This window comes from Chelon labrosus, assembly GCF_963514085.1.
Source record: "Chelon labrosus genome assembly, chromosome: 14".
Taxonomy (NCBI): Eukaryota; Metazoa; Chordata; class Actinopteri; order Mugiliformes; family Mugilidae; genus Chelon; species Chelon labrosus.
The window spans coordinates 8101433-8119691 of NC_140347.1; the positions used below are offsets into that span (position 1 = coordinate 8101433).

General features: G+C 40.7%; 1 protein-coding gene across 1 annotated transcript; it reads right to left on the bottom strand.

Annotated features, from left to right (window-relative positions):
• Nucleotides 1-12540: 12540 nt before the first annotated feature.
• On the bottom strand, nt 12541-17889 carry LOC311499152 (hydroxycarboxylic acid receptor 2-like). Its single transcript, XM_084560025.1, has 2 exons — nt 16882-17889; nt 12541-16199 (listed from the first exon to the last, which is right to left on the bottom strand). The coding sequence occupies exons 1-2, from the start codon at nt 17446-17448 to the stop codon at nt 15741-15743; spliced, it is 1026 nt and encodes a 341-aa protein (XP_084416151.1). The 5' UTR covers nt 17449-17889; the 3' UTR covers nt 12541-15740.
• Nucleotides 17890-18259: the final 370 nt, after the last annotated feature.

An 18259-nucleotide genomic window follows, 5' to 3' on the forward strand; every position in this document is an offset into this window, starting at 1 on the left:
TGCTTTCCCACCAACATTGCTCAATTCCAGGCTACTATTTTCCAACGACTCTCCTGAACCGTCGCACAAATAAAAGTAGGGCGCACTGCCATGAAGGTTATGAAGGAATACGGGAACATTCATTTTGTGCATTTGATTATGCATCTCCGCTCTTCCATCTTGCAGGAATCTGCAAGAAAATATGAAAGCGTGATGTTCCAGATCATCTCAGTCCAGGAACATACTGAGCATACCACTTGGTGCTTCGCTGCACAGAAAATATTTTATGCTGCACGCTCCATAAAGTGTTGCACCTTGAGCAAACTTTGATCTTGGGAATCAGATGTAATGATTATTTCTACATGTTAATAGAAACCTGACTCAGTGAATGTGCATGTCTCACAGTCTGTATCCTGCTGTGTGCCTGCAGAGGTCAGGTTTTTTCTTCTTTTAAAGCAGAGCAAACTACGACTTCTGAAACTTTCTTTTCATGCATCTTAGTGAAAAGCAAGTTGTTTTGTCACAACATCGACCGTTAACCTACAGTACATTTGTTTAAATCACCAGTATTTCTGGGACAGGATACAGACCCATATTTACTTTGTCTGCACTTAGTGTGAGGTGTTCTAGAGGACGTGTCTCTTAAATTTATTGTATTCAGTAACTAAATATTGTGTCATAACTTGGTATTTTGACCAACTCTCATCTGCACTAGATAAGCGACTGACTTTCAGTTGCCACGACACAGTGTGTGTTGAAAGGCCAAGAAACTGTTTCTGGGTGCTGGTTTGGACACAACTTGTGTTTTTCTTACTCACACAGACTAGGCCTTAGGAACTGAACATCTCGTTTCATAATCTAATCTCTAGTTCTCCCTCTCTCCTTATCGGTGCCTCAGTCTCTCTCGAAGGTCTGACGTTTCCTGCCCGTGTGCCTTCGCCATGGATCGGCTTCACAGCTGTGCTTGCTGTGACCAACTCTCACAAAGTAAGTTTTTTAAATTAATACTGCTGAAAGTCTTATTGACAAAAGACCAAAACAAATATAGTCTTGGAAAATCGATTTTCCGTGTTCTGCTGAGAATAGGTTTAAAAAAAAAAGAAAAAAAAAAAAGTCCACTTAAACATTCATGTTAGTTTTAAACCAAATGCTGAATACTTTTGTGGTACATAGTTTTGTTTTGTGAAGTTCTGTAGTTTAATTGTAATGTCAAGCAATAACACAAACAAAAAGTCTACTACAAACTAAAATATAAAGCACTACAAAGAGTCTAAAACACCAGCAGCCTGATAGATGCCCAGAATGACCCAGAATGTCTCAGGTACACACCTGGTGCAGCACAGAGAAGGCAACAGGTGAGGTAGGGAACTGTTTGGGGACCCAGGCCAGTAGGGGGCCCTCAAGGGTTGACAAACTTTAAATGTCAACAGTGACAATGTGCAAAATGTCAGTGACAGTAACAGATCTCCCTGAGGTCCCAGCTGGCGCAACTCTCCACTCTCAGTCCTGTTACGTGTCACGTGCATGGCTCTTTAAAAGTAGTTATCCTTTTAGAAAGGCATCCTCGTTGGAGTGAAATAGAAAGAAAGGTGGAAAAGAAGAAACAAAAGCAGATAATGGGGATTAATAATGAAACTAAATACTTACAGCGCTGCCAGTCAGCTTATTAGTTTACCTCAGAGGCTGACAGTGTCAGGCCGAGACTCGGAACAGGACAAGAAGAGACACAGACTATGTATACACAAAAAGGGTACTGGGGAACAGGTGGAAACAGTCAGAAATCAGGGAAAACAATCAGACAGGTGACACATGAGGGAAGAGCAAGTGAGCTGAAACGAGAGGACAGAAAATTAAATTAAAACAGGAAGTCACAAGACCAAAAAAAAAAAATGGGAACGAGACAAAACCTCACAGACAGAACATGAATAAGCAAGTATAACCACTGGTAGTACTGTTATTACAACACACATGATGTAGTTTCACCTGTTGATTCATAAAAGACTAGAAACTCATCTGACAATACTTTCTTTTCTGTAATGTTAGTTAATTGTTTTTTTGCCTAGGGCCCCAATAAACTGTAGGATTACCTCTGACCTGAAAGAAGACAGGAGAGACGAGAGGGGACACACACATTTGTTTTATTTACTACAGTTAGCTTAACAAATATGACTTAAAAGATGATTTTTATTCATAGAAAAGTGTCCATGAATCTCAGGATATGTTTTTAGAATCTTTTTAAGTCAGTGTCTGCTCTTTGTTTAAGACAAATATAGTCAATAGAACAGCTACTGTATACTGACAGACAGCTTCTGCAGCCTCTGTTGCACAGCCTGCATGTACAAGAACGCATTGCACAGGACCTATATACCCAGAGGGTGGAAGCAGACAGCTGGATATGTGTACATGCAAGTCAAATGATCTCAAATAACATTACTTGAAAGAAAAGAAACACTAACAGTTGATTTAGAAGAAGCTTTGTAAGTAGTTCAAACACCTTGTTTCTATTAGTTGTTGGCCGAACTCACTCGGAGGTTATCAGCACACATCTGTCAAAGTGTTTAGTAAAACATTCATGAATTGAAAGCACACACACAAACACACACATGCTCTCTGGGGGCAAGCAGAACCAAGAGCTTCCAACAAAAATAGCCCACGCTGAAATGCATGGCAGCAGAATTATTCAGTTTCTGTTGGCATCGGAGAACAACTTGAGCAAAGGCACCACAAATCACCGTTTGATCTCTGCAGCCCAATTCTGGACAGTTCCCGTCAGGCTGTATCTTCACTAGCTTGACATGCACCTCCCCAGAAATGTAAACATACGTCACGTGATTGGTCTTTCGTTCATGCCTCCCAGTGGCCGAATGCGTCTTCTCCATTTTCTGAGCTATACATACAGTATACTGAGAACATGCAGCTCATGTGCTACATACTGTGAGTTGCAGATATGTATAGCCTGTATAAAAACAGGCAGCACCTCAGCACCATCAATAGCATTTAATAGTACTCCACAACAAATACTTGGTAAACCTAGCCTAATGCAGCTGCAGCCTCAGCCAGTATCTGCTGTATTTTTCAACTGTATACGCTGCATAATACCCTGGCTGACTAGCCAAATAAATAGATGTAGGGTTACAAGTTCTACCCTTCTACTATGCTCATCTCTGTTTTATCCTTTCAACAGCTTCCAGTTGCCCAAGATTCACCACCTATATCAGATCGAAGAGTGTCCGATAATCCTCCTGTGAAAGGTCAGAGCAACTTTCTCTCATCACTGCTGCGTTGCTTACAGACAAAACAGCACATCTTATCTGACCCAGATTTCAACATGTAGAGTCATGTTCGCACAGGATTTGGGTTTTTAACATGTTATCACATAAAGCTCTTCTTTAAAATACCAGAGACCAGAGAAATGAAATGAAATGCAAAAATGGAAAAAACAGAACAAAAACGGTAAGTTATAATGATTATGTTAAGTATTTACAAGGAGTTTAAAGTTCACTGATTTTATCTTTATTACTGTGACCTTACAGAAATGCAAGTATTTCAAATATGTAAACTTACTACTCAAGCTGCTCTTAAAAATCTAGCATCTAGCGTACTGAACGCCCCCTAGTCAACATCTTCTAAGCTATTGGCTACTTTTTATTTCATTTAAAAATAAATACATTAATGAAAACAACTTTAACATTTTTTTGTGTCAGCTTGAAACCATGCAACTACGAAATGTAGTCAGAATGTGCATGGCAAATCAAATCCCATACAAGCATGAACCAGTAAATGACAGGTCTCGATTGCATTACCTCTAACCACTACTCCACAACTCCCCCAATGTTTCTACCACAGAGGTAACTGACGAACTGGTGATGAGTGGGAGAGTATAAAATCTTTAAGTAGGGTTCAGCTTGAGTGGACAATGAGATGCAGGTGAGATGAAAGCCCAGACCCAGCATAACGACCGGCAGCAGCTCAACTCCGCACACCTAACTCAAAAAGGAGACAGCCCAACAAACACAAATGCAAACCCATAGAGGGCGACAAGTCGCCTTTTAACATGTTGGGGTGCAAAGTCAAGTTGCTGCAGAGCCATTTACAGTAAACAAGCTCAAAAAAAACAGAAGAACCAAACTGCAAAGGATAGTGTGATAGATGACGTGCGTGGCAGTATAATTGAATGTGTTGGATTTTATTTAGTGGTGCATTAATATTGTAGTGCCTTCCAGTCACTTCGGACGCCTCAGGGGTTTCAATAAAGTGTTTGTTTATTCCAACGTCACTAAAACAAAGTACTGCTAAATAAACTGATAAATAAACTCGCAAATAAAACGGACTAGATCGACAACTAGACTCAAAATAAAATGACGACTAGAACCTAGAAAACTAGACTAGATTGAAAACCATGTGCCTGCTGGCGTCCATACAATTCCAATGACCCTTTCTAAACTGTTCCAAACAAACACTCTTTGTCTACCTTTTGCGCCACTAATTGGCACAGGTGAGTAAATTAACCCTTTCGGTGCAAAGGCCTTCAAAGCTCACAAGGTCATGTTTCGCCAGCAGGGGTCATTAAATCAACTTAATCATAAATGTCGTGAATGGCTCCTACACACCGGCCCTCTTATTGCTACCGGCTGAATAGGTACAATAACAATCAAACAAAAATATGGAGCCATACGTCACAATAAAGATATCAATATCAAATCATCAGTGATCAGAATTGTCCATACATACAAAACATGAATACATTAGTTTCATTTGAAACACGTCCATTTTCTTTCAGTTCATTCAATATCTATTTCAATTCAAATCAAAGTCCATCAGAATTAAAGTCCATCAATGCAATAGCTCCTTTTATAGAGTCTTTGTTGTTCAACTTAAACTTAAATAGTCCATTATGCCACAAGAGGCATTGTGCATTCAAGAGTCCATTTCAGTGTTCATGTATGTGTATGTGCGCATGTGTGCACGTTGCAAGAAATGAAATTCCTTGCTCGAATAGTCCATGGTCCATTGTGCGCGTGTAAAGATCAGTGTATATGTCAGTTCCTACAAGGTAAACAAACATCATACATACATTGGACATTCATATTTACATGCCATTATCCAACAATAAGCAAACCTTTGTAATCGGTCTGTCTATAACACTTGTCTTTGTTTTTAAAGTCAAACTACGGACAATTCCCTTTGAATCCTTCTTTGTGTCAACAACTCTCCCCAACATCCAAGACCCCCTAGGGGCAGTAGGGTCTGCAATTAACACAATGTCACCATTTGCATAGTTTCTTTTCTGTTTCAACCATTTTTGTCTTTCTTGTAGGTTTGGGAGATACTCTCTAACCCATCTTTTCCAAAATATATCAGCTAAGTATTGTACCTGCTTCCATCTGCGTCTACTGTACGTGTCTGATTTCTGAAATAAACCAGGGGGTAATATGGGTTGCCCTTTGAGAAGTAAAAGGTGGTTTGGTGTTAAAGGTTCGAGGTCATTTGGACTATCTGAATTCATGGTAAGTGGGCGACTATTCATTATGGCTTCTACCTCACAAATGAAGGTGTGAAGAGATTCATCGTCTAGTATTTGATCTTTTGTTAGTGACAGAAGTGTTTGTTTGACTTGCTTTATTAACCTCTCCCATACTCCTCCAAAGTGTGAAGCGGCAGGTGGGTTGTAAGTCCATTCTATTCCCTTTTGTTGCAAAGCAACTTGGAGTTTGTTGCTTTGGTTCCATTCCTTTATGGCATTCTTTAGTTCACGGTCAGCTGAAGTCAGGTTGGTTCCATTGTCAGATCTTATTTGCTGAACTTGCCCTCGTCTGCTTATGAATCTGCGTATTGCATTGATACATGAATCAGTGTCTAGTGAACTGGCTATTTCCAGATGTACTGCTCGAGTTGTGAAACATGTAAAAATGACACCATATCTTTTAACTTCACTGCGTCCTCTTTTAACTATGATTGGACCAAAGAAGTCTGCTCCAACAAAGGTAAATGGTGGTAAATCTGGTGTAACTCTTTCTTTTGGCAAGTCTGCCATTTTTTGCTGTCCTAAGTTTGAATGTAAGCGCCTGCAGAATACACACTCAGACCGTATCTTTCTAGCAAGGGAATTTGCTGCTGGAATCCAGTACTGCTGTCGCAGTTTAGCCAACATATGGTTCCTTCCACAGTGGCCTAGCTGTTCATGAATGTGTTTCAACACCAGTTTGGACACATGATGGTGTTTTGGAAGTACTACAGGATGTTTTTGGCCCTCTGGCATAGCCATTCTGCTTAATCTTCCTCCTGTACGAAGTAATCCATTTTGCAGTATAGGATCCAGCTTACGAATGTGGCTCTGATGACTGACATGAGCACTTTCCTTTTGCAAGGTTTCCATTTCTTCCGGAAATGCCTCCATTTGAGCAAAGCGTACAATTGCATTTTCTGCTCTTTTGACATCTTCTAAAGTAATTTGTTGTATGTTCATGCATTTTTTGACTGTTTGCATTTTTCTTTCCATCAGGCATTGTTTCTCCGCATTTGAGTTCTTCATTTCCATATTGGTAAGTATTTCCTTTCTTTTCTGACTCAGTTGCAAGAGTATGTCTTTTAGTTTAAGTAGCCATGCTACTGCTTTGGTTAGATTGTTCCAATTCGAGTGATAATGTATGAATGTGTGCGTAGGATTTTGTTCTTCCTTCACAATCGAGTTCATGATGAGAACATCCTTCTTCACTTCCACATCATCATCATCATTGTCTGTTTGTATGGCAATGTTGGAGTTTGTCCATTCAGATTCCTGACATTTGAGAAATTCTGGACCATTCAGCCAAGTTTTTGAATTCAGAAGAGCACTGGCCTTGAGACCACGGGACACACAATCAGCTGGATTATGTTTAGTGTTTATGTATTTCCATTGTCTTACTTTAGTAATTTCTCTGATTGTGTTCACTCTATTGGCCACGAATGTTTTAAATCTTTTATTCTCATTCTGAATGTACTTCAGTGTTGACGTACTATCTGTCCAGAAAATTGAATTCTCGAGAGCAAGTTGTAATTCTGCTTTGATCATTCTATCCATTCGTACTGCAAGCACTGCTGCAGTGAGTTCCATTCTTGGCATTGTAGTTTGCTTTAATGGTGCAACTCGAGATTTGCCCATTACAAATGATGTGTGCACTTCAAGATCTGAATTTGTGAGACGAAGGTACGTGACACAGCCATATCCACTTTCAGATGCATCACTAAAGTGGTGCAGTCGTGCAGATGTTATTGGACCGAAGGTCTTTGGCTTGAGACATCTGTTGACACTGAGCTCTCCAATGCAACTTAGACCTGCCATCCATTCTTGCCACAGCTGCGTGTAGTGGTCTGGTAGGTCTCTGTCCCAGGCATAATTCTGCTTGCAAAGATCTTGCAGAATGTTCTTTGCAGTAAGGACGAATGGAGAGATGAAGCCAAGAGGATCATATACTGAGGATATGATGGACAGTATTCCCCTTCGAGTACATGGCTGCTGTTTCAGGCTCACTGCGAAAGTGAGTTTGTCTCTTTCTATGTGCCACTGTATGCCAAGAGTTCTTTCTGTAGGAAGATCAGTGGATTCCAAGTCAAGGTCTTTGACCTCCTTTGCTCTGGCTGCTTGTGGGATGGACATTAAGACTGTTCTGCTGTTACTTATCCATTTGTGCAAACGAAAGCCTCCCATTGAGCAAGCTCTTTCAAGCTCTTTGCACAACGTCACAGCATCAGCTTCAGTGGCCACCGATTTCAAGCAATCATCCACATAAAAATCTTGCTTAATTGTTTGCACTGTTTCAGGCAAAAAGAGATCTTTAAAATCTTCGGCAGTTTGTCTGAGGGCGAAACCTGCACAACTTGGCGAAGATGTAGCCCCAAATAAGTGAACTGTCATTCTGTGTTCTTTCAATGGTTGACCTGTGTCACCATTCGGCCACCATAAAAAACGCAAAAAGTTCACATGCATCTCCATAACTCTCACCTGATGAAACATGCTTTCCACGTCTGCCATAAGGGCGATTGGCTCCTGGCGGAAGCGCAACAGGACACCTACCAGGTTACTGGTGAGATTTGGACCTTGTATCAGTTTGCTGTTCAAAGATGTTCCCTGGAAGGATGCAGAGCAATCGAATACAACTCTCAGGGAGCCCTTCTTTGGATGGTGCACTCCATGATGTGGAATGTACCACACCTTTCCACGTTGTGTTTCCAGTTCATCAGATGGCACCACTTCAGCATGGCCCTTTTCAAGCATTCCTTCTAAAAATGCAGTATATTCTGTATGATACTGTTCATTCTTTTCCAATTTCCTTTTCAGAGACATAACGCGTTGCTGTGCCTGTTGGTAATTGTTTGGCATCATTATATCATCTTCTTTAAAAGGTAACGGTAAGTAATAATGACCATTTCTTAGTTCCTTTGAACTTTCCATCATATACATGAATTGTTTGTCTTCGACTGACATTTCTGATTTCTCCTCAGCTGCCAGTTCTGGAAAATCCTGATGATACTGTTTGATCAACAAGTCATTCAAATCTGCTACAGATATGCGATTAACTACAGTACATGAGTGACTTCCTTGTATTTGACATGTTGTTTCTTGCATGAGCCCATTGATGACCCATCCTAATGGTGTTCTAACAGCATATGGCCCATTACCTCTACTGTTTATCACTTTCCAAGGTTCCATAAGATTTGCAGCATTTGTGCCTATTAACAACTCTATGTCAGCATCCAGTTGTGGAATCTTCACCTCACGTAAGTATTGCCATTTGTCTATTGATTCTTGTGTTGGTATATGTCGTTTTGAAACAGGCAATTTTGTTTGAGTGTAGGTCTCTGGGAGCTTATGATACAACGGACCTTCCATGTTGCTGACTTCAAGGCCAGAGACTATACTGCTGTGAACATTTTTCTCCTGTCCCATTGTGCGCAAGAGTATTGTGGTGTTTTTGCCGGAGATGTTTAACTTCCTTTTCAGTGAATCCGTGCAAAATGTAGCTGAGCTACCGGGATCCAGAAATGCATGAGTGTCTATGACTTTGTCTGAATTTGAGACTTTTACTTTCACTGGCACTATGGCAAGAGTGCATTGTTTTGATCGGCCGACCCCCATTAGGTCATCATCTTTTACAGATACCATAGCACTGCTCAGTGGTTTGTTTCCAGTTATGACGCGGTCATCTTTAATTCCATCTTTTCCTTTTCCAGGGTGAATGTGAAGGAGGGTTGGGTGAGACAACGAACATGTTTCACATTTCATTCTGTTTCTGCAGATTTTGCTGACGTGTCCCTTTGACAGACAACCGAAGCACATCCCATTTGATTTCAGGAATTCTATTTTCTCACTATTTGGTTTGGACTTAAACTTTTCACAATTTTCAAATGTGTGATTTCTTTCACAGAATAAGCAAGGCTTGTCAACAGCTGTATTCTGTTTATGTCCATATTGTGACTCATTCCTTTTTATTTCAGATGGCTGAGCAACTGTAGTGGCAAAGCTGGTCCTCCCACTTGGTTTGGTGAATGGTTTCTGTGATTTAGGTCGTGTTGCTACTTTGCTGCTTTCTGTTAAATTATGTATGTCACCAAATATTGGATCAAGCATTGCTCTGGACTGGCCTTTAATAAAGTCTACCAAGTCCTTGAATGTTGCTCTGTGTTGGTTATGATCTTGCATTCTACACACATTTGCTCTCCATCGGTCTCGCAGCCTAAATGGAAGTTTAGACACGATGAGTCTTAAGTTGGTGGAACTTTCTAGCTCTTTTAAACCATCAATATCATGCATTGTGTTGTAGCAGCTTTGTAAAAAAAGATAGTATGATCGAAGCCCATTGCCATCTTCTGGTTTGATGGTTGGCCAGTTCAAGGCTTTATCCACGTAAGCAGATGCTATTTTATAGCTGTTTCCAAAATTGTATTCTAGCTGTTTTTTAGCTTCCTTATAGGCAACAGAGGGATCCATGTGCATAAAGCTACTAACAAGGCTTCTGGGCTGGCCCCTTGTGTACTGTTGTAAGTAGTATAGCCGGTCATCCATACTTGCAGTTTTACTCTCAACACATTGCTCAAATGCTTTGATGAACATCCTATATTGAAGAGCATCACCATCGAATATAGGAATTTCTATATCTGGCAGAAGAGAGAGTGTTTGCTGTTTCACTAACATTTCAGTGATTTGAGTTTGTCTTTTTAAAACATCAGTGACGTTTGTATCATTGCCATTTGAGTGCATCTCTATTGGCACTGAGACGCTCATATTTGCATTTTGTTGCACACTTGCAGTTTGCCGAAGGTCAGTACGAGGAGCTGATCCACTCTGTGTTCTCACGGGTCTTTGTACTGTTCCAGGGATGTTATATTCCGTTGGTGTTCCGAATTTGTATACGCCCGACAATGAACGTTGTTCTTCAGCTTCTCTAAATACTCTAACCTTTGCCTCTGCAGCAGCGAGTTCAGAATCGAGGACCATTTTTTCTCTTCGTGCTTTTAATTTCGCAATGATATTTGCTTCTTCGATGTCCAAGTCAATTTTGTTATCCAAAGCCTGCGCCTTTGCTCGAACGGCTGCACATTCCGCTTCGGCCTTCAGTTGAGCGAGAGAATTTCGTGACGCACAACTCCGAGCGCTTGTTGCTTTACTATGCGTGTCACTGTGCGATATTTGAGATGCGCTGTCCTGAGGCTTAACAGTAGTACCACCATCGTCCTGCTCCTCCTCTTCCTTCTCATCATCTTGATCAGTATCAAGCCATTTCGTAACACCTTCCATAAAGTTTTTAAAAAGGTGAAATTTGGGTTGGTACCAGTCTAAGTTATCGGCCTCCTTTTCGTATGCGTCTTTCGTTAATTGCTGTACAGTTGCTTGTAAACTAATAAACTCAGCGAAAAACCCATCAAATAAATTAATTTGTTTCTCAACAGTTTCTTTGTCCTGCCCAGCTTCAATAAGACTATTAATTTCATTTCGTTTGCGTGTTAAAACGCCAAGCTTCCCCCTACGAGTGGCAATTAACTTAAACAGTTCTTTTTCTCCTGACAAATCCTGCTCTTCAGGCTGTTCGTCAGACATTTTCAAAGATTAACTTAAAAGTTCAACACACAAAGGTTCATTAATCAATAAATTCAACCAGTCAATGAGAAAACGAACAAAGGCCCATTCAGTTTATAGTGTAAGCGCGGCGGCTCACTTTCAAATTGTTTGTAGCCTACGAGCACAGCGGCCCGCTCCAGTAATCAGCGTTTTACTCACGAACGTCCAAGTAGATAAAGGTTAAATCCTCAAATAGTTCCAGCAGGAAACGTGTATAATCCAAAACCTTAAAGAATCTTCCAAGTAAATCCCAAGAGTAAATCCGTCAATCAAACTTCCAAATTGTCCATATATTCCAATACAGCGGGTTATAACTTAACTTTCCAATTGCAGATGGTTTTCAACGATGTAGTGCCTTCCAGTCACTTCGGACGCCTCAGGGGTTTCAATAAAGTGTTTGTTTATTCCAACGTCACTAAAACAAAGTACTGCTAAATAAACTGATAAATAAACTCGCAAATAAAACGGACTAGATCGACAACTAGACTCAAAATAAAATGACGACTAGAACCTAGAAAACTAGACTAGATTGAAAACCATGTGCCTGCTGGCGTCCATACAATTCCAATGACCCTTTCTAAACTGTTCCAAACAAACACTCTTTGTCTACCTTTTGCGCCACTAATTGGCACAGGTGAGTAAATTAACCCTTTCGGTGCAAAGGCCTTCAAAGCTCACAAGGTCATGTTTCGCCAGCAGGGGTCATTAAATCAACTTAATCATAAATGTCGTGAATGGCTCCTACAAATATGTTCATCACATCAGTAAAGGTGGAGCTGATTTTAATACTGACAGGTAGTTTGTAGATTCACCCCTGGGATCAAAACAATCTCACACTCACGTCATGTTTAACTTTTTAAAAATATACTTTTTGTTATTAATCTGTGTCTGCAAAGTAACTAAAGCTGAGGTATAAATGACATATATAACACTAACTCTGACATGTAGTGGTTTGGAAGCAGAAAGCAGCAGAGGCGTCACAACCACACTAGTAAAACACAAAGTTTCCCTGTCTCATGAGACTGAACCACTCAAAACATAGGGGTGTAATTTCTAAATCACATGACGTCAGCCCTTACAGTCATACTTTAGTCACAATCTAAAAACTAGTTGAAATCCTAAATTTCCCATGATTTGACATTACCTATTACATATATCAATATAAACATTACATTCTCTCATGACAAGGAAGATGAACGATCAGTCTGCAGAAAAGTACTCAAGTATAATATATAACTATAACAGATATATTTATAGACGTTGCAGCAGTAGTAGTAACATAAAAGTCAAGTATTTACATAATGTGTAAAACATAGGGGTACGATATCTAAAGCATTTATAGAGACACTTATAATACAATAAAAATGGATTATATTCTAATATATATTTAATTATGCTACTATAGCTGAAATAATGCCGTGGTCATGTTGTGTATTCATGCCTTTAACCCATTATGTACACTGCCAGGAGAGTTGGGGTTTAAATAGGATCATCTGTGGGTGGTGCTTGTCAGAAATGACTGGGGTCTGTTCACGACCAGATACTGACTATAGTCGGAGGAAACTCCCCAATAAACGTTACCCCAACAACTCATTATCAATTAAAGACTCCAGTCTGAACCCCCGTTCACACCTTGAGACTACAGTCTCCGGACCAACCAACAGATGTTCCAATTTAAACCCCAACTCCTCTGAACATCTGAAGCAGCTGCTTGGATCATACGTCTTCAACGAAATCTACAAGTCCAGTAGATTCTGGTGGGGTGTTGGGGTTTAAACAGGAGCATCTGTGGGTGTTTTCCACCTGAACATTCCATGACTAGAGTCTGTTAACGACCGGATGCTAATCTGTTAGTCAACAGGTCAACAGTGTTCACAGTCATGTGATTTTCAGATGGGCCCTTTTCTACCCTCCCACTACCCTGGCACTACTGACACTTTACTGACACTTATATAGTCATTAACCACGGTTTGTATCCACTGCCTGGCCAAAAAAAAGTTGCCACCTGGATTTAACAAGCCTCCTATTGGATAGTTACTGCATGGGTGATTATCTTTCAGCTGGAAACAAGTTATTTAACCCCAACTGATGCAATGAGTAGCTTCTCATTTCTTAAACAACCATGTCTAAAGACACATCCTGTGGTTGCGGAAAAGATGTTAGTCTGTTTGAGAAGGGTCAAATCATTGGCATGCATCAAGCAGAGAAAACATCTAAGGAGATTGTAGAAACTACTAAAACTGGGTTAAGAACTGTCCAACACATTATTAAAAACTGGAAAGATAGTGGCAGCGATGGGAATAACGGCGTTAAAATAAATGGCGTTACCATCTAATCATCTAATCTAATCTAAGTCTATGTACTTTTTTTAAACACAATATTTGCTTTCCCAGGTAACTAGTTACTTTTATAGTGGAGTAATTCAGTTACTAACTCAGTTACTTTTTGGAAGAAGTAACTAATAACTATAACTAATTACTTTTTAAAAGTAACGTGCCCAACACTGGATAGTGGGGAACCATGACATCAGATGAAGTGATGCACCCATCATGCCTAGTGTCTACTGTACAAGCCTGTGGGGGGAGTGCTATGATCTGGGGTTGCTGCAGTTGCTCAGGTCTAGGTTCAGCAACATTATGTTGCCCAAAGAATGAGGTCAGCTGACTACCTGAATATACTGAATGACCAGGTTATTCCATCAATGGATCATATTCCAAGATGACAATGTCAGGATTCATGGGGCTCAGATTGTGAAAGAGTGGTTCAGGGAGCATGAGACATCATTTTCACACATGGATTGGCCACCACAGAGTCCAGACCTTAACCCCATTGAGAATCTTTGGGATGTGCTGGAGAAGGCTTTGTGCAGTGGTCAGACTCTCCCATCATCAATACAAGATCTTGGTGAAAAATGAATGCAACACTGGATGGAAAGAAATCTGGTGACATTGCAGAAGCTTATTGAAACAATGCCACAACGAGCTAAAGGTGGTCCAACAAATGACACATGTAAAAATGTGATATTCCAGCTCTGCATATCAACATAACCGACTCACAAAGTAAACAAAACGTTCCCTCAGGGTGCTGACATTTTGTTTGCATGTAATCTCCAGAGCATTTAAAGCCACAATATTCATGATGTGAGGACGCGTGTTCCTCTCTTTGCTGTGTAAATATTTGCAGGGTTTTCATACACGTGGAGTTACACTGTGTCAGGTGTGCCGATGTGATATTTACAGAACCATATAATTGCTTACGCTTTGCTGACTGACGATTAGGTCGTATGTTTGCTGATGACTCTGCGGTCAAAAGTTCATTTTTCTTTATTTTTCTCTCTTTATTTTTATCAAAGCAATGCCATCATTTGAGACTGTTGATTCATCTTTAATGTCCCTGACTCGCTAAGCTGACAGTTGGGTGTTTTCCGGTATTTCCCCTTGTGATTGACGAATAAAATTAGTGCCACCTGCTGGTAGGAAACAGCATTTCCTTCATGCAGATGCAGATCATAAACTCACTTGCCAAAACATAAGGTACACGAGCAAAACTAATGCATGCTAATATAACAGTGCTGCTCTAAATCCTCCTTCACGACTGTTATAATGTTCAGTTTACACTGAAACAGAGTCAGAACGGTGGTGACTGAACTGGATGATCATTCTGGAGCGTGTAGTTTGTGGTGCTGTTAAACTGGATTAAATTAAGAGTGTTTCTGTTATTTAAACTAGCCCTCTGACTGAAATACAGTGGCCAAAATAATGGGTATAACACAATACACAATTCAATAGTACAACAAACCACAGCCTCCACAATGAAAACACACTGTTAAAGTGAGTGTGCGTCCTGGAAGGTCTCTAGTTCTTTGTTGTTGTGTACATACCTTATCTCTGAGGAGGACAGACATATATGATTCACGGCCTTATTACCACTGATGATATCATTAAGGTGAGTCAATTACCAGCTGAGTGTGAGTCTGTGAATAAGTCTGTATCACAGTCTGGTTAAAAACGTGATTTATACACATGACATAAGATGTCAAACTGAGATCACAAAGGGACAGATAACTTTATTATAAAGGAATTTACAAGAAATGATCACAGAACAAAAACATACATTATATATTTACACAAATAATTACTCCCATATACACACAGTATAAACAGTAACTGTACACGGTTCAATATAAAATTACTGACCAGCTTCCTGTATGGAACGTCAAATCCTATGTAACCGGGGGACTGACCATGGCCTCGCTTGTGGCTATTTTTGCGTCTTTTATATACATACGACATATAATACCCCCAGCTTCAAGAGTCCTCCTCTAGAAAGGAATTTTTATGCTTGTCCCACTGCCCAAGACAAGCAGAAAAGCAGATGTGCATACTTTAGCTGGAAGGCATTCCCCCCTCAAAACAACAAAACCAAAAAAAAAAAAAAAAAAAAAAAGCAAAAACTAGATTCACCTTGGAAGAAATGCAACAGCCCTTCCTTTCTATATCTGGCGTATTTTAAAATAGGAAGTTATGTAATTATCATAGGCCTTGTCTTCATAGCGTTCTTTACCTTCAGAGTTTCACAGTCAGTGCGTCTTAAAGTCCATATGTCATCGAACATACGTCTGTCATACGTATGTCATTTCAGGAAGAAAATTACTCTTTTCAAGAATTCAGATGACTTTATTGCGTGGAGGCTGAGTGTTTCCGGTCGAGCTCTCCAGCTGCACTGCGCCGTCCTTCACCAAGAACGGGAGGTAATTGGTGAGATACAGCGCTTTAAACTTGGTGCTACAGAAGCAGTAGACCAGCGGATCCAGTAGACAGTCCATGTAGGAGAGGACCATGAGGCCGTCGAAGACCTGTTCAGCTGTTATCTGGATTTTCATGCCTAGGTTCTCGACCCGTACGATCAGCAGAAACATCCTCGCGATGGTGCAAGGCAGGAAGCAGAATGAGAAGACCACCATGACGGCGGTTACCAGGAAGACAGCTCTCCTCAGCTTGGTCCGATCGCCAACTGTTTTCTTCCGGAGCCGGTTGACGATGCGCACCGTGCAGTAGACCAGGATGACAAAGGGGATGAGGATCTGGGTGAAGAAGACCACTTCTCTCAAGCTGTCCACCACGTCCTTGAAATCAGGAAAAGAGTACAACTTAATTATCTTATACTGAAAATCAACAATCTGAGGTTCTTGATGGGTTGGAATGATAGCTATCAAAACTGAATCATTGCGCAATGCAGCAGTGTAGGAAACACTCACTATCATACACTTAAATGAAAAACATCAACGCATAAACATATAAAAATACTTAATTACAAAACTTTTAAGTAAAAATGTTCAAGTATCTAAAGTAAAGGCACTGGTTCTGCAGAAAAAGAATCTGATATTATTAGTCTTTAAATGCACATATCTGCAGCTTGACAGCCTCCACATCCAACACTTCAACACAGCAGTGTCCCATGTGTTGTACCAGTACAAAAATAACTGGGATGAGATAACCTCCAGTCCCCTGTTCTTTCCATGGATCACACCTCAACAGCATGATTGCGTAAATTAAGTAATATTTATGATTTCACCATCGTTATTCTTTCTGTTACTGCAAATTGAGTAACTTGTCCTTTTGCAAAAGTGACAGGCAGCTGCTGTCATCCGAACTTGCTCGGTCAGCAGTGTGTTGCCACATAGAGTACTGTCATGAGCATGCTCTCGAAAGATAACATGGGAGGTTTGATTCTTCCTCTAATTTCTTTCATCTCATTCTGCAAACTAAAACCTTTGGACCCGCCCTGAAAACGTTTGTAAGCGTTACCTTAATTGTGTACGAGTCGTCTTCATGGTTATCGCCTTCACTCCCGAGGCTGTTGCAGCACTCGAAATTCTTGAGCATGGTGGGGATGGTGAGGGGCAGCAGCAGCAGCCAGATGAGGATCGAGATGTGAGGGGACTTCTTCAGCGCCCTCAGGAAATTCTTTCGACCGGGGTGCACCACGTTAAAATACCGATCAATGGAAGTCACCGTCAGGAAGGCGATGCTGGCGCCGCGGTTTAAAAACAGCATGAAGAGCATAGCCTTGCAGACGGCGTCATTCGTATTCCTCCTCTCCCCGTGGATGAAGTTGTGTGCCTTTATGGGCAAACAGATGAGCAGGAGAATGTCGGCCAGCACCAGGTTGAAAAGGAAGATGTTGTTGGTGTTGGATTTCCAGAACTTGAGCTTGAATATGAAGAGGTGGATGACCGACGCGTTCAGAGGCAAAGCCAAGATAAAGATCACAATTATGACAGCTGCGTAGAACTTATACAGGGCCAGGTTTTGGGCTGCACAGCTGTCAGTGTCGTTGCTATTGTTTTGTGCCATTTGAGAAGTCGCGTTCATTTTCCAGGGAATGAGAGAACAGGGCAGACACTGTCCCACATATATAGAGCACAGTAGTTTGTCCAAATTGACAAGGAAATCACTTCAAAGATCCAGTTTCACCCTGCAAATAAAACTGAAAAATCCTGCCAAACAAGTTCCTTCAGTGTCTTTGGTTTAAGTCCTCTTTCAGTTTTTCTTTCTTTGTTCGGTCCTCCTGCAGGTTTCTGCTTTCTGAGAGTCAGTAGCAGGTCTGGAAGTAATCTTCCAATGTGCAGGGCAAATGGTAGACGTCCCTTTTAAATTGCTGTTCAGCCTTGTGTTTGTGGCTCCTCCTTATTGCCTCAGGAGGTGAGTCACCAGCTGCTTTTCCACTGTTGAACCAATGGGGCTTACATTAACCCAGAGCCTTACTAGTATCTTTTAAAATGCAAATATTTCTGTTAAGACTAGCTAAACATTAAACTACCCCCAACTTAGATTTTTTTTAATGATAAATTTAAAATAAAAGCCTGAATGCCGCTGTCTTACGCCCTGACAAGCCAGTGTGTGTGAAAACAGACAGATACTGATAGCACATACTGATTTCATTCTTGACAAAATGCCAGCTTTATGAGAAAACACTGTGGGAACCTTTCACCTTTTCACAAAAAGCATACTGCCGTTTCTGTGAGAATTAACCGTTTTGCTATTCTGAGAGCTCAGCTAAATCCCAGAAGCTACTGTGTGACTTAAAGTTTCTCATGAATGACGGCTTTGGAGTGTCTCAGCCTCAGGAATCCTTGGCCCAGTGTCACTTTTAAAACTCTGCATGTCCTCCGCAAATGCTAAA

Coding starts and splice junctions, on each gene's coding strand:
- LOC311499152 (XM_084560025.1), bottom strand. CDS start 17,448: ATGAACGCGACTTCTCAAATGGCACAAAACAATAGCAACGACACTGAC. Junction 16,200..16,881: donor ACGACTCGTACACAATTAAG/GTAACGCTTACA, acceptor CCTGATTTCAAG/GACGTGGTGGACAGCTTGAG.